The sequence below is a fragment of the Esox lucius genome, chromosome 18 (genome assembly GCF_011004845.1).
Source record: "Esox lucius isolate fEsoLuc1 chromosome 18, fEsoLuc1.pri, whole genome shotgun sequence".
Lineage (NCBI taxonomy): Eukaryota > Metazoa > Chordata > Actinopteri > Esociformes > Esocidae > Esox > Esox lucius.
In genome coordinates, this window is record NC_047586.1 from 19,309,766 (window position 1) to 19,325,260 (window position 15,495).

Sequence of the window (15,495 nt, forward strand, 5' to 3'; positions counted from 1 at the left end):
AAGGTCATTTAGCTGTGTCCTTGAATAATTGAGGATGGAATGCAGTTCTATCAATCAATCATGTTTATTTCATGAAGCCAAGTTTTCATCAGTGGTTGTCACAAAGTGGTTGTAAAGACACCTTGCCCAGAAACACCTAATAGCAAGCCACTAAAACAAATGAATGCTAATTACCCAGGAGAAACTCCCTAGTGGGGTCGAAACCAAGGGAGAAACCTAAAGAGTGGCCAGTCTTTGAGGGGTGGCCGGTCCTCTTCTAGCTGTGCCAGAGGACGATTATACGAGTACATTATCTTTAATGGACACATCAATATATTTGGATTAATGGTAACGCCTCTGAACAATACTGTTTGTTACCTTTAGTTTGTTTTACACTTGGGGACTGTGTAGAGACCACTGGTGGCATGTCTTCTGGGGTTTACAGTCTTGATCTGAAGGTTGCATACTCCTTCTGTGGGTCTGTCTTCATGCTGCTTCCTGTTGGAAGGAGTGTCTGCTATCTGACCCTACACACACACTCACACTCACATGATATTCACAATAACAATCAAAGTGAATATTTTGGAATTTAATCATAAAAATCTTTGGGATGGCAGAGAGTGGTTAGAGCAACTGACTAGTAATGATAAAGTTGAAGGTTTAAACCCTTGAGCCTGAAAGGTTAGAAATCTGCTGTTCAGTCATTGTAATATACAGTTAAACCTAATAGTGTTAGTCACTGGATAAGAGCATCTGTGAAATAACTGAAATGTAAATGTATTTACTCACATACCTGTTGATAGCTTCTACTATATGCAACTGTTCCTTGCATTTTGTTCCTTACAAAATCATAAACGATCACAAAGAGATAATATAATATACATTTTACCCCAAAAGGGTAAAGAGCTTTTCTTTACCATAAAACTGAAAATCAGTACTGATTCTAGTCTTACTTACAGAACAAAAGGAAATTAAAAATGTTATGTATCACTTAGGGTCCAAACCCTTCTCATGAAGAGAACCACCTGAGCTGTGACCCCAATAAATACAGCTACAAACACCATCACCCTGATCCCCACCCACTGGTCAACACCTAATGGAGAGTGACAGAGGCCACACCTGTGTCACGTCAACTGGCTCACAACACAGTAGGTATTTTCTTAACATAATTTCCCTCCTTTTCATCTTTGTCATCATCATCAATATCTAGTTCAGTAGAGTTGAAACATAATTTTTTTGTGAAAGAGACAAATACTAGTTCAGAAATCAGTGATATCACCAGAAAAAGATCACTTTTTATGTTTAACTTGAACATTATAAAACATTTTCATTTATTCAGATTATAGTAACATTATCAGAATAGATAGGTATAATGGTCAGAATATATGCAGAGTACACCGCAATGTTAGTGAATAATCAGGCTTCAGATCTGACTCTGGTGTGGATGAGGAGACTGAAACAAAAAATAACCTTTAATTTAATGTTTTTTTCTCTTCAAGGAATACAGATGTGGTAGGTCTTCCTCCTTGACTATTATCAGAAATACTCACTGGTGAGAAGAGACAGAACTGTAAGTGTATCATTGTTTCCAGTTTGACATCTGTATCTTCCCACATCCTCAGAGATGACATTATGAACTGTTAGAGAACAGTCAGGCTTCACTGTCAGTCTCTCTGCTCTGTTTGAGTCAACTCTCACCTTCCCTTCAGAGACTTCTTGAATAGCATTAAGAAGCCCAGTTTTGGCAAAAATCCATCCAACTGAGGAGCAGTTAACTGGATAAACCAAATTCTTACAGGGCATATTGACATCATCCCCCAAGATGTTATACGTATATGTAAAGGATGATTCTCCAAAGACACCTAAAGAGTCAGATAGTTAATCCCACAAAATGTAAATAACACACCAGATTAATTACTTAGATTATGTCATAAATATTGGATGAACAATTAAAGGTCAATATAATTCACGCTTTAATCACTGAGAGGAGGTTTAACCATTAGAACTGATGGACAACTAAAGTCTAGTCCTTTCCAATTCTACTCTATGTTTTCATCTTCCTCAAGGAGTTTTCTTAATCTGAGTCTGGGAAAGCAACCCTAAAATACATTAAAAGTCTCTATCCACCAACAAACCCACCCAGGACATGAATGGTTCAGAAGCATAGGGCATATCTACTTCACCCCCTGCAATTGAATGAGTATTTGTCCATGGACACCGAAATAGTCAAATTACCTTACACATACTAATACAAGTCATCAAATAAAATGTCGGAGCCCAAGTAGGTCCTCATTTGAGTTTATTTCTTAGTCCAGGAGTACTTTTTATGTGAGTCTGGGGGGAGTCTTAGGAGGAAAGGCCCCTGCAACAACACATTACGTAATAACACCCCATTATGTAATAACTTGACAAAATGTCATACATTTTCATTTAATTATGTAATAACACCCGCATTCTGTAATACTAATAATTTGTAATACACAGCTTGAACATAATATGTAATAAATGTCTTCACATTTTGTCATTCATTATTAAATAATGCAGGGATTACTACAAAATGTGGGAGTTGGACATTTTATGGAATGAAAATTTAATAATATGGTGCATTATTTGATAACCAACCAAATTGGATGTCTTCATTCATAAAAAATGTATTTCATTCTAGCATGAATCGTACTGACTAAAACTTTTTTAAAAGATACTACTAATCTACTGTACTCATTGTATATTTCACTGGCCAAACTACATCAAGTGTCACTGTCTTCCTTAGCATAATAGAAACTGTACAGTTGATATAAAAAGTCTGCACACCCCTGTTAAAATGCCAGGTTTTTGTGATGTAAAGGAATGAGACAAATATAAATCATGTCAGAACTTTTTCCACTCTTAATGTGACCTATAATATGAACAATTCAATTGAAAAACAAACTGAAATCTTCGAGGGGGAAAAATGAAAAATAAAATGAGAACTATTAAATACTTGAACATCTCACTGGGTGAGAAAATGGACCTGTGGTGTGAGAGCATGTGAAAAGTTTCAATCCTGTGAGTCTCACGGTCAATGCATGAAAATTCGCAGCCCTGATGATGACATTGTAAATTTATGTAGGCCTAATAGGCCTACTTTCTGACAGGCCTGGTAGCTATTGCTATTTTTCTCCAAAAGCTCAAACTTACCAAAAATACTATATGGAAATTTGGAAAATATGTGAACTATTTCTATGAACACATTCCGATGATGTTGAACAGAGTGGAGGAAAAAAATGTTTTCCCTCAGAAACTTTTTAAGACCAATATTATCTGCTAGGCTAGCGAGTGTTGTCTTTGTTAACAAGCACATGGTTATTAGCATAAAGGTTTGAGCTACTCAACAGTAAACTCTAAATGAGAGAAACTCTAAATCCAGTGCTTTGCAGAGAAACACCATTTTAGTCATACTCAATAACATATCCTTTAACATGTTGCCTTTCAACTAATGGCCAGTGATATACACTACAACTGATTCTCCCTCTTCCAATGCAATTCTAAATCTTTATATAGTAAATAGCAAATGTTTTATGCAATGTGGTAATCCAAGGTGCTTTACAACGTTAGATTAATAAAAGACAGTTCATGAAAGAAAGGCAATCGATAAATTAGTCGACTATTTGTAAGAAAAGACAATTGATTTTTAAGAAAACAGAATAAATAAATAGTGGTGTAGTAGTGGTGTAAAAAATAGAACTAAAAGCATCCATGAACACTGTGATTATGAGTCTTGATTCAAAGGTTTTTGAGGCAGTCTGTCTGGTCCAGAGAGTACGGGTTGCTTCACCCAGTTTAGCCCGGGCACTCTCCAGTTTCAGCCCCAAGCAGCATTGCTTTGTATTTAATTATGTTGCTGAACCTTGTGTAGGAACCCTGTGTAGTCACTTAAGAATCAGGGTAAGGTGGTCTGACATTTTGAATAAGCTGAAGCATTTTGATGGTCTTTTTGGGAGGCCCTGTCAAAAGACCATTGTCGTAGTCATCCCTGCTAGAAATAAACGCTTTTATGTGGCTATTTAAGTAAACTATAACACAGGGGGACACAGAGGTCATAGCGGTCTTATTTGATATTAGTGAAGTTTAATTTAGTTTTATTGTTAAAATTATAACTGTACAGATGAAGACATGCATTTTGGTTGGTTATTACATTATGCATCATATTATTATATTTTCAATGAAAAAAATTCCTACTCCCACATTTTTTTATAATCACGGCACTATGTAATAATTTATTACAACATGCGAGGACATTTATTGAATATTGGCAGATTATTACAAAATGCGGGTGTTATTACAAAATGAAGTGAAAATGTATTAAATTTTTTCAAGTTATTAGATAATGTATTGTAATTACATAATGTGTTGTTACAGCCCCTCAAAGTCTAGATCAGTCTTTAGTCACCTGTTAACAAACCTACACACAACATACAGCACATGGTTCAGAAGCATGGTTACCCTCCTGTCCGCTCAAGTGTTCACTAACCTGTACTTAGAAGCTTTAGGATCAGCAGTTGAATGAGAGTGTGATGGACCCCAGCCATTTCACTGTCGTGTCTGTAAGAGCTTGGTCCTCGGTTCAGTGTGTTGTTGGGTTTAACTTGTTCATACTCAGACGTCATCAAATGATTAGCTAATGCCCTTTATTTTTGTAAAATAGTGACATTATCTATTGTATAAAATCTGTCAATTTCTCAAATACTGTACATGTTAACACAAAACCTGCTACTTTAAACTACATAAACACTTTGATTTTTATAAATCATTAATTCAAGTGATCTAAAAAAAATCATCAAGGGTTATTCGACATGATTCTGTTATGTTGACAACAAATCAACTTTGATTACACACCTTCTATATTTTGGCCCATTGACTGCTTCCTCTTTCTTTTCTCTGGTCTTTCAAGTTTGTGGTGGTGGCAGTAAACTCTCAAAAGGAAAACAAAACCACAGTTGTACATTCAAATATCCAGAAACAGATCGAGGGCCACACAACTAGTAAACACAGGAAGACAGCAAAGGATTACTGCTAACTCAGGAGTACTGCTCTAGTACAAGCTCACTGTTCAAAATGTTGGAATGTAAGACATTTCTGAATGCTCTCATTTCTAGTTAATTATAAAGCTTGTGAGGACCACATCAAAAAATACAATTAAATGCTTACATAAATACTCTAACCCGATCATTTGGAAACGCTTTCCGATGAGGGTAAATGAACAAATACAAAAGACATTAACAAATCATTAATAATGATAACCATTACTATATTAATGATTTACAAATGCATTAACTAACATTGTGAACTGTAATTTGCTCATGTTGAAGTAGGACATTAACTAATGTCGTTATTTGCAGACAGGGGAGTAGAATTAGGAGGGGACGGGGTGGTCATGACCCCCCAATATTACAGACTGGTCAATGTGACCCCCCAGGAAAAGTGTGATAATCCTGGGGTAAATTGACCTTGACCTCCCAATTATACAATACAAACGTCTTTGTTTGCAGGAACAGTTTTTGACTGTAATCTGTTAATGTTGATACATGACATGCATTCATGTAGCAAGTTGTTTGCATGAACAATGTAGGACGTGATGAGACAGAAAACATTGTTTTTCCTTCTAAGGTTCTCATGATTATGAGGACATGCAGGTGTTGTAACTTGTTGGATCGAATGCAGTCCCAACGTAATGTGTCCACGTCTCTCTGCCCCCTATTGGCCCCTACTGGCAACTTCTCTCTGCCCCCTACTTTACATCATATGCTTAAGGACCAGAGAGAGTTTTAGCTGTGATTTTGAATTTAGGTTAATGTGGATTGACCGCATAGTAGGGAATTTAAAAAGGTGTGCATGTGTGTTATGCTGAAGGAGGAAGGCACAGTGGGTATCTTAAATACACCTCTTGTGGTATATTTATTATGGCACAGGATTCAAATCAATAATAATCTAGCTACAAGTCCACTTCTAATACTATTTTATTTTTTACATTTATTTTCTTACAGATGGAGCCATAGAGAGAAACCACCATATCTGAACAACTACAGTACCCAAATTGAAGTTTATAGCAGGGCTATCAATAATTGTGAACTCACCTAAAACTTCTTAAAATAGGATTCTAAGAATATGTATCCATCCCTGAACCAAAAAAAACAAAAAATGTCCTGGGAACCAACCTTTGTCAGTTGGAATTGGATCATGGGTCTGAACAAATTGACGTGTTGCCTTGAGTTAGTTTCAAACTTGGGGACTTTGTAAAGAGAATTAACTGTCTTATTCTGTTGGTTTACTTAGTCTGTGGGTCTGCTCTGAAACCTTCATGGCTTAAAAGGTGGAACTTTCTACCCAGAGTCCCTCCCACGTTTGACTTGGGGAGATAGAGGTCCCTCTTTGCTGGTCCCTCTTTACTTTGCTTCCTGCTCATTCCAGTGGCACCACCCAGTGGCTAGGCCAAGACGGTGCTGCTGTCAGTTTAACCACTGAAGTGAGTGTAATAACGAGAAACCTTTTTGCATAAAAAAACAAAAAGCATAATAAAGAAAAATCCATACCCACAGGTACTTTGTTTTGGAGAGCAGAGGACATGAAATAACATGAAAAAAGGCACATCACTAACAACTCTAAAATGGACCGGTGTCTCCACAGCCCACAAGGAGCAGGTCTCACCTTATTCTGCCAGTTGTGACTAATGGTGCTCAGGCACAGTGTCACTCTGGATGTTTCAGTGAATATCAAATGCCTCCGTTTCAGTGGCTACAGCACCTTTCCTCTGAGAAGAGATTTCTTGTCTTCTTCAGAAACAGGCATTTTGAGTTTTGCTCATGTCAGAGTCTCAGAATGGATGGTAAAGCTATTACTTCCTGGTCCCCAAAAGAGATGGGGACATTGCATTCCATTCAACACTTAAATGACCTATATGGGTAGCCCAGTGTGTACAAATTCAAAACGGTCAGTTTGCTATAAAGAGAGGACCATTAAGATAATTAAAAGAATAGAAAAGGTTTCTTCAGTACCGGCAAATCTACTGTTGACTTGTCACAATAACCAATCCCTCCTCATAAGTACCCTCATGTGACCTAGGTCTATATGCCTATACATTGTTTTTGTATATTGGTCTATATTGTTGACCTGCAGAAGGAATGAGTTGTGTGTTCCAGTGGGGCATTTGCCACCACATTCAGCAGCGTCTTTTACACTCTGTACACTGAGTGGAGGGATATTCTGTTCACATAGTTGAACATATATTGGGAAGTTGGGAACATGGTCTCAGTGCCCCTCTTGACTCCCGTGCAATGGTGAATGGAAGGTATATCTAACTGTTAATTTTTGATTAGCCCCAAAACAGCAGCAATATAATTGATTTGAGGAGGAATTACTAGCAAACTAATTATAAGTTAATCCATACTTTTTGCTAGTAATACCTATCTCACATAAAACGCTGGAATCTCCAATTTGATTTCCCTTTATCTTATTCTGTTATTAGGTATTAGAACAATGTTTTATACAGGTGCCTATAATTAAACAAATGACAATTTGATAAGGATTATTTTCATAACAAATGCACTGACACAGTCAAATTCAAACACATCATTGAAAAATATTTATTATTGACACTTTAACAAAGCTAGGTTTTAGAATCTCCCATATTACACCATTTGGCATGGTTTGGATGATGGTCGAAGCAGTGTGTAAAATTGCAAAACATTAAAGCCATTATACAGGTATACTGAGCTTTTACTCTGCACATCTCTATGATATACTGTACTGATACCGCAAATGTGATCAACTGTAAAACCATGTATATTATATATTCAACACTCTTATCTTATAATGCTCACCATCATTATGTAATGTATGTAAACGTATAGATTTTCTGCATCATCTCTAAATGGTTTCTATCACAAGAATACCATTTCTGATATGTACTGAAAATGCACTTAGGTAATAAATGTTTCTGATTCTGCAATTATGTGCAGAACTCCTCAGTTCAGGTTATTGGAGGACTTCAGTTTCTTACATTTGTTGCTATTTGTTTTATAGTAACTTTTTGATAATTGTATTATATCATATTTATTATGCATAAACTACCAGAAGATCTTAGACGTGCCCCAAACGTATACATTTTTAAATCCAGGTTAAAAACACTTCTCTTTTCACGTGCACTTAAACTTAACCACACTGTTTAGCCTTATAGCTTCCTAGGTTTTTATCCCATTTTTAATCTTTATATGTTTTCTTATGGTATTTTTATTATTTATTATTTGTTTTTATGTTTTCATCTGAGTATTTGTTTTTATATTATTGTACTTTCATATATTTTTCTTTGCAAAGCACATTGAATTGCTTCGATGTATAAATTGTGCTTTATAAATAAACTTGCTTGCATATAGTGATGGGTGACAAATTAAAGGAAAAACCAACATAAAGTGTGGGCCACAAGCCTCCAGAACAGCTTCAATCACCTTGAGATAGATCCTACAAGTCTCTGGAACTCTGCTGGAGGGATGGAACACCTGACTTCCAAAAGATAGTCCCTTGTTTGGTGTTTTGATGATGGTGGTGGAGATGCCAGTCTATCACGCCAGTCCAAAATATCTCCCAGGTTTCCAATGTGGGGGGGGACATCCAAGATATCCAGTAATGAACCCTCTTTTAGTCACTTAGATTTCCACTTGCCATCTTGATCCAACATCGAGGTCACCTGGGCATACAGCATTTTTATACATGTCAGTGAGCGTGATAGGATGTTATTTGCTTAATTGTTTTATTTATAGTTTTTTTCCTCCATTTATTATTTTATCTGTCATCCATCTTTATTTCATACTACAGGGCTTATTTGAAAATGTTCCTAGAAATACTGACCAAAATGACTCCATGTGATTTGCCAAATCCAATCTGTGTAATGCCAACTCAGTGTAAACAGATACAGAAACTGATAGTCATACATATACTAAATTCCAGAACTTAACAGTAACATGCCAAGTCTAAATATGGAGGAGAACCAATGTGTTTTTAAACCAAGAGACGCAACAAGATTATTTAACCGCAACAACTATAATATTCACTCTCAAACAATAATAATAATAATGTTCTGAAAGGGACCAAACATTCCTGCTATACACACAAAAATAATCCATCTAGCATTTTTGACATTTACCTTCAAAAAGAAAATGCTATTATTCTCATTCATACAGATTTTAAGACGAAAATATCTTGACATTACTGGAACCTGTAGCTACATAATGTCATGTGCCTGTTTATAGTATGTCTGCCATGTGGTCCTGTTGTTATTATTAATAATGTATGTACAGTATGCTGTGTTGTTGGGCGCTGTTGTCTCCATTTTTCTTGTATAGTTAGTGGTGTCTCTCTCTGTTGTTTTAATGGCTCCTTATTAGAATTTTGCCATTTCCATTTATCTTCTGTATTGTCTCTTATTTAAAACCAATTCAAAAAATCAAGTGCCTGAGATATTCTCTATTTTAATTGACTTGTAATCTCTTCATACTTACTATAGACACTCGTAGTACTAGTCTTCCCTCCACAAACCACCTCATCTCTTGCCTCCTCTAACACTATTCTGGTTTTGTTCGGTAAGGGAAAAATAGGGGAGGAGACGAGTCATATTATTTTTGACAGGCAGAATTCTACACAGTGCCATTTTAATGCCTGAAAAAATAAATAAATAAAGGAAAATAAATATAAATGAAAACATTACTAAGTCTCCTCTCCTTACATTCAGCAAACATTTGTTCCAAAAACAAAATAATTATAGATGCATTATTGTAAACATTATTTCAATCAGAAAACATGTTCTTGGTTTTAGGTATTGCTCAAGAACAGGTTTTTTTCATTTGGACATGAGTGCATGTGCTAGTTTATAACCTCCAAGGCCAAAGTAGACTACTAAAAATATATTCTTACTGCATAACTAGACCATTACAGTAGTAATCAGTAGTCTTGAGGCAGTACAATTTGAGTTAAACTATTGTCTCTAGCTTCATTTTCTTTCCATATCTCATCTTCCAAATATCAGTGCCCCGCCATTTCAGCAAAACTGGTAAAATATCATTAGACAAGCAATGTAGGTAGTTTCAACATGGGTTACAACACAGGTTGGCAACAGGAGGAGAGGAATAGTTTCATAAAATGGATATCAAATATATTAGACACACCAAAAAATCACCAGGAATTCACTTAAACTGGTTCCCAACTAACAAAATATAAATATATTGTAATCGTGTTTCTGTATACGGTATTATTTTATCGGATACAATATATTGTTGGGCTTAGACATTGTCAATTTGCAATGTTGATTACTTTTTCCAAATTTTGTTCTTGACCCCTGACAATCAGCTCAGAAATGAATTGCCCAGCGGCTAAATGTAGTTGCCTTCCCCTGTTATATTTACAAGTCAAGTACAGTCTCACACTGCATATCTGGATATAGCCGAAACAGGAGTCACACAGCAGAGCAGCTCAAGTGGGAGTAACCCCTCCAAGACTCAGGTCACAGGCTGGATGCCCAGTGTGGCGATCTCCACCAGGGGTCTCCGACTCACATTCCTTGGGCTCCTCCGCCCCCCGGGCGTACATCAACACTAGTGTGACGGTGGCGAAGGTGACAGCGTTGACAGGAAACGCCCTGAGCAGTGTTGAGGTGAGACCTCGTGTGAAGACTCGAAGCCCCTCCTTCCTCACACTCTGACGTACGCAGTCAGCGATACTGTTGTACTGGTAGACCCCGCCCACACCGTCGGCCTGGAAACGGGTCTTAATCACGTCAACGGGATAGGTGGACAGCCAGCAGGTAACCCCAGACATCCCGCCGGCAAATAGCAGCTTGGGGATTACATAAGAGTCGCCTGGCTCACAGCCAATGGAACGAGTCAGCAAATCATAGGTCAGGAAGTAGACTCCAAAGCAAGGGGTCTCTCGGATCAGGGTGGTGACCATGCCACGGTTCACCCCAAGTAGCCCCTCGCGCTTGTAGATACGGGCCAGGCAATCCAGGGAGTTCTTGTACAGCTTCCTCTTGGACTTCTTTTCCCCTGTGCCTTTGTAACAAAGAAAAACACAGTTTTAATACGGGAAGTATGCCAAAACAGGTACAATACTATGAATTAATTACATATACAATACTTCCACTAAAATGTGTTTATCTTGTTGTCGTGTGCAGCTTGCACACAGAAGCAGGAACCACGGAAAAGTCATCTTAAATTGTCCCACCTCATCTCTTGCCTCCTCTCCTCCTTGCTCTCTGGACACCTTTTGAAAAAGTTAATAGGTAACTTATTGAGGAGTGGTGGCAAGGAGAATGAATATGTTTGCATGTTTTTTTATTAAATGAGACAATCCTTCTCCTGCCTTTCCCATTTGATTGTCGAAGACCATCAAGTGGGTGAATCCCAAAAACTAATTCGTTATTTTTACTTTTCACTGATGAACCAAAAGGTAGCATATTATTTAAAAAAAAAAACATAAATTTCTCTATCAACAAAAGCTTATATGCACTATTCTATTAATGATCAGTGCCACTCGATCACTTATTGGTGGGAAGATATTCCATCAGTTACTCTCGAACAGAAAAATGTCAGCCCTTCAAGCCGCGGATCATTTTCAAGAACTTATTATACCATGTAGGTAAATTTGTCTGGGGAGAAACATGGGCATTGGCTCACTCTCATTCCAATGAATTTTGTACCTAAAGGTGTCAAAAAACTGACCAAGTCAAGTACGACTGTGACTCTGGATCACATGGTCTCTCGTAGTAACAGGGATTGATTTGTGAGTATTCTAACGGAGGGCCTTGTGCAAAGAAGTTGGATAAATTTTCTGAACGTTGCCTGTAATGTCACACTTGATCAAAAGCTTTCTCTCGCATTAAGAAATATACCAGCAGGGTCTTCATTAAATAACCATGGAAAGTACATTATTAAAATGATCCAGTATCTAAGATTGAAAATGAGTTCTGTTTGGTGAAGCCAGTCTGATCTGTAAGGATTAGCTTGCCTACTGTACCAAAGTACTGGACCTGTACGCCAGAGACTTTGTTCATGTCACAGCAAAGTAAAGAGTATAAACATTTCCGGTAGCCTACAAACACTGAGGGGTGACTTTATACAATATATACAGTAGACACAGAATTATTTTAATTCATCAGGTTCCTAATTGGCTAAGGTTGACCAAATGTTTTGCTGAAGTTTGATTTTACAAAAAAGACTAAGTATAATTCAAATAAAATGTTACAAAGACTCCCAAAACATTTTAACTGGCAATGTTGCTTGGCAAACACCAGATGGTGCTGCAGTAAAATAACATGAAAAAATACATGAATGGTTTGCTTCAACTGGTCCTGGGGCCCTTGTTAAGGTGAATGTTGTCACAAACTTCACCAAACACCAGGACATTTTAGCGAAAAGCTGGCCTCAGAGACTTTGCTTTTAGTGAAGTTTCTCGCCTGACAATAACACAAAACAAACATGAAATCTCACAAATATATGGCTAATTGACCATGAACAAATTTCTATAAATTATTAGCAACGGTGATCTCCATACCGAATCAAACCCCGCAATTTTAATATAAGAGGGTCAGCCACAAGTGCCGACGAAGAAAATCAATGACCTGAACAAAAGTTCCTAATTATTTCAGCACTCTCGTCCCCATGCATTGATGCCCAAATGTGCAGATCTCAATTCAGCAGACATCAATCCCAAAATAGACATTACTATATGTTTGGGTTGTTATTACCGTGAGATGTGGTATGAAATAAAACACTATGGATTTCAGAACATGGAACAATCTCAAAATCTGAGTAAGTCATTTATTGATATTTACATTTTCATCCTCATGAACTGAAGCTTGAAGTACATGTACATTGTCTTTGCTTCCTTGGTTAGACATTGAAAAATCAGTCTCTTACTCTTTTGGGATTTCCATTTCCACACTTCGTAACCGTAAAATCCAGAAGATCAGAGAAAGACGCACAAAACTGGTCCAAATCAAACCATGAGTACAACTAATTGAGATTCAAAAATATAGGTTTTAAACTATACACATTTGCCCAACATCTTTATATTAACAATCTATCAGATTATCGAATTCATTCCCATAACATAATCAGCTGTACATATTGCATCTTTCCAGAAAGTATCCTAAGATTTGCAATAACCATTTTTGTTCCATGTGAGAACAAAAATGAGTATGAGAAAAATAACATAAAAACAGTGGTTAAAGACAAGAGGCTAAAATGAACAATTAACACTGGCAAATCCGACAGGCATCCTGAACATCACTCCACAATGCTTCTATCCTCATTTCCCTACAATCTGAAGGACAGCAGTCTCACAAGAATTGCAATGAAAACAGACCCTTTAACTAAAAACACTGTTACATTCAACAATTCAGTACATATGATGTCATAGTGGATATGTGAGAGACAATCATTATGATGTAATAGTGGACATTTTAAAGAAGGACATTTTAAAGAACACAAAGGAGATCATAGTGATTTTTCACTACGAGGAGTCATTTTTCATAATGATAGCTCCTTACAGCAACAATGCATTGGACAATTCAGTTTGTGAGTTCATCTGGGTCCACAGATGTCTATAGCGAACTACATGAAAACATTGATTTGAAACATACAAATGTACCTATCATACACATCATACACTTAGAGATATCTGCCAGGGAGGGCAAACATGTCTCAGTTGCTCACAAACCAATAGGAATATGGATTTTATATGCCCCATTTAAAATCCTTAAAATTCAAACAAGTTAACATATATATTAACCGTTAAATGATGAGAGAATAGGTTATCAGCCCAAAATAAAACCCCAGAATATTTAATAACAACAGTAACACTGAGGCCCAACAAAAATGATACTGACCAAACACGGCTGAACCTCTACACAACCATAGTCCTCAATCTAGAAAATGTGATGTTTACAGAACAATTTAGCCAATCAAATCTTTAAAAACAAATACAATTAATCTAATACTTACAATTAATACACCAAAAACAAAATAACTTCAAGATTGGCTTCCCTCCCCATCACCTTCTTCCATAAAACATACAATTAGAAAAAGAAAACTCACAACAAGGTAAGACATAATTGCCAACACTAACTTGTGTTTCCATCAAAGAAATTCACATTGTAGGCCTTAACAAATGGATCAAATAAAGGTTGTGTTTCAGTTCAAACATGAAGTGCTTTAATTCAAGTACAGTCCTACTCTACTAAAATGTCCTTCGAGGCCAAAGTAGACATCTAAATATATATATTCTTCCTGTGCAAAAAGAGGACAGAGCTACAAAAGAGCTGCATAACCAGACCAATAAATTAGTACTTGCGGCCAAAGCGGTTAGTACCAGCGACATAACCATAACCGCACCCTCAACTTACTTGGTTTATTGAAGAAATACAGAGCTCTCACAGAGAAGGGGGAACCAATTATGCTTTGGGTTCAGAACCTTCGTCTCACCTCTCAAAAGATATTATTTCTTCGACTTCACAACTGAAAAACTGTTAAAATATCATAAGGCATGAAATAAAAGTTGCTTTGAACATTTGAACCCCCCCAGTGGATGATATTTACAACATCATACACTGCATATTTTTTTATAGATTAGATACAGCAGAATCAGGAGCCTAGAGATTTCCATATTCAGAGATTCAAAGAGAATTGGGCCACAATCGGTTTTCCCCTTCCTTGTTCCGCCCACCCACCCCACTGCACCGCAGAGCACCTCAGGTGGGAGTAACCCTTCCAAGCTTCAGGTCACAGGCTGGAGGCTTGGGTCTGCTGCTGTAGCTGAGTGTGGCGATCACCACCAGGGGTCGCTGACTCACATTCCTTGGGCTCCTCCGCCCCCCGGGCGTACATCAACACTAGTGTGACGGTGGCGAAGGTGGCAGCGTTGACAGGAAACGCCCTGAGCAAGGTTGAGGTGAGACCTCGTGTGAAGACTCGAAGCCCCTCCCTCCTCACGCTCTGACGTACGCAGTCAGCGATACTGCTGTACTGGTAGACCCCGCCCACACCGTCGGCCTGGAGGCGGGACTTAATCACATCAACAGGATAGGTGGACAGCCAGGATACAATCCCAGACATCCCACCGGCAAATAGCAGCTTGGGGATCATGAAGGGGTCATTGGGTTCACAGCCAATGGAACGTGTCAGGACATCATATGCCAGGAAGTAGACTCCAAAGCCGGGGGTCTCTCGGATCAGGGTGGTGACCATGCCACGGTTCACCCCAAGTAGCCCCTCGCGCTTGTAGATACGGGCCAGGCAATCCAGGGAGTTCTTGTACAGCTTCCTCTTGGATTTCTTCTCCCCCGTGCCTTTGTAACACAGTAGAATTTTTTAAAACTATTGATTGGCACCAATATGGATAGGATGACTTGGAAACATGAAATGGATGGCCAAGTATTGAGAACTTTTTATTGAAATGTAGTGCCATTGGTGAACCCCTTAAACTAAAAGGGTG

General features: G+C 37.7%; 1 protein-coding gene and 1 long non-coding RNA gene across 5 annotated transcripts in view; one reads left to right on the forward strand and one right to left on the reverse strand.

The window, feature by feature from the left end:
* Positions 1-980: 980 nt before the first annotated feature.
* On the forward strand, positions 981-6,174 carry LOC105030674. The gene is made up of 3 exons (XR_004574757.1): positions 981-1,127; positions 1,479-1,491; positions 6,003-6,174. It is a non-coding gene; the product is annotated as an uncharacterized LOC105030674 (long non-coding RNA).
* A 2,172-nt stretch (positions 6,175-8,346) lies between these two features.
* Positions 8,347-15,495, reverse strand: part of LOC105030675 (mitochondrial basic amino acids transporter) — a 31,562-nt gene continuing 24,413 nt past the window's right edge. For 2 of the 4 annotated variants that reach the window (XM_020056387.3, XM_034287856.1), the window contains one exon: positions 8,347-11,054. In XM_020056387.3, coding sequence (XP_019911946.2) covers positions 10,477-11,054 — 578 coding nt within the window. In that variant the 3' untranslated portion in view covers positions 8,347-10,476. Of the gene's footprint in view, positions 11,055-12,791; positions 15,350-15,495 lie in introns of those variants that run through there. The other 2 variants (XR_004574742.1, XM_020056388.2) reach the window with 2 other exon arrangements.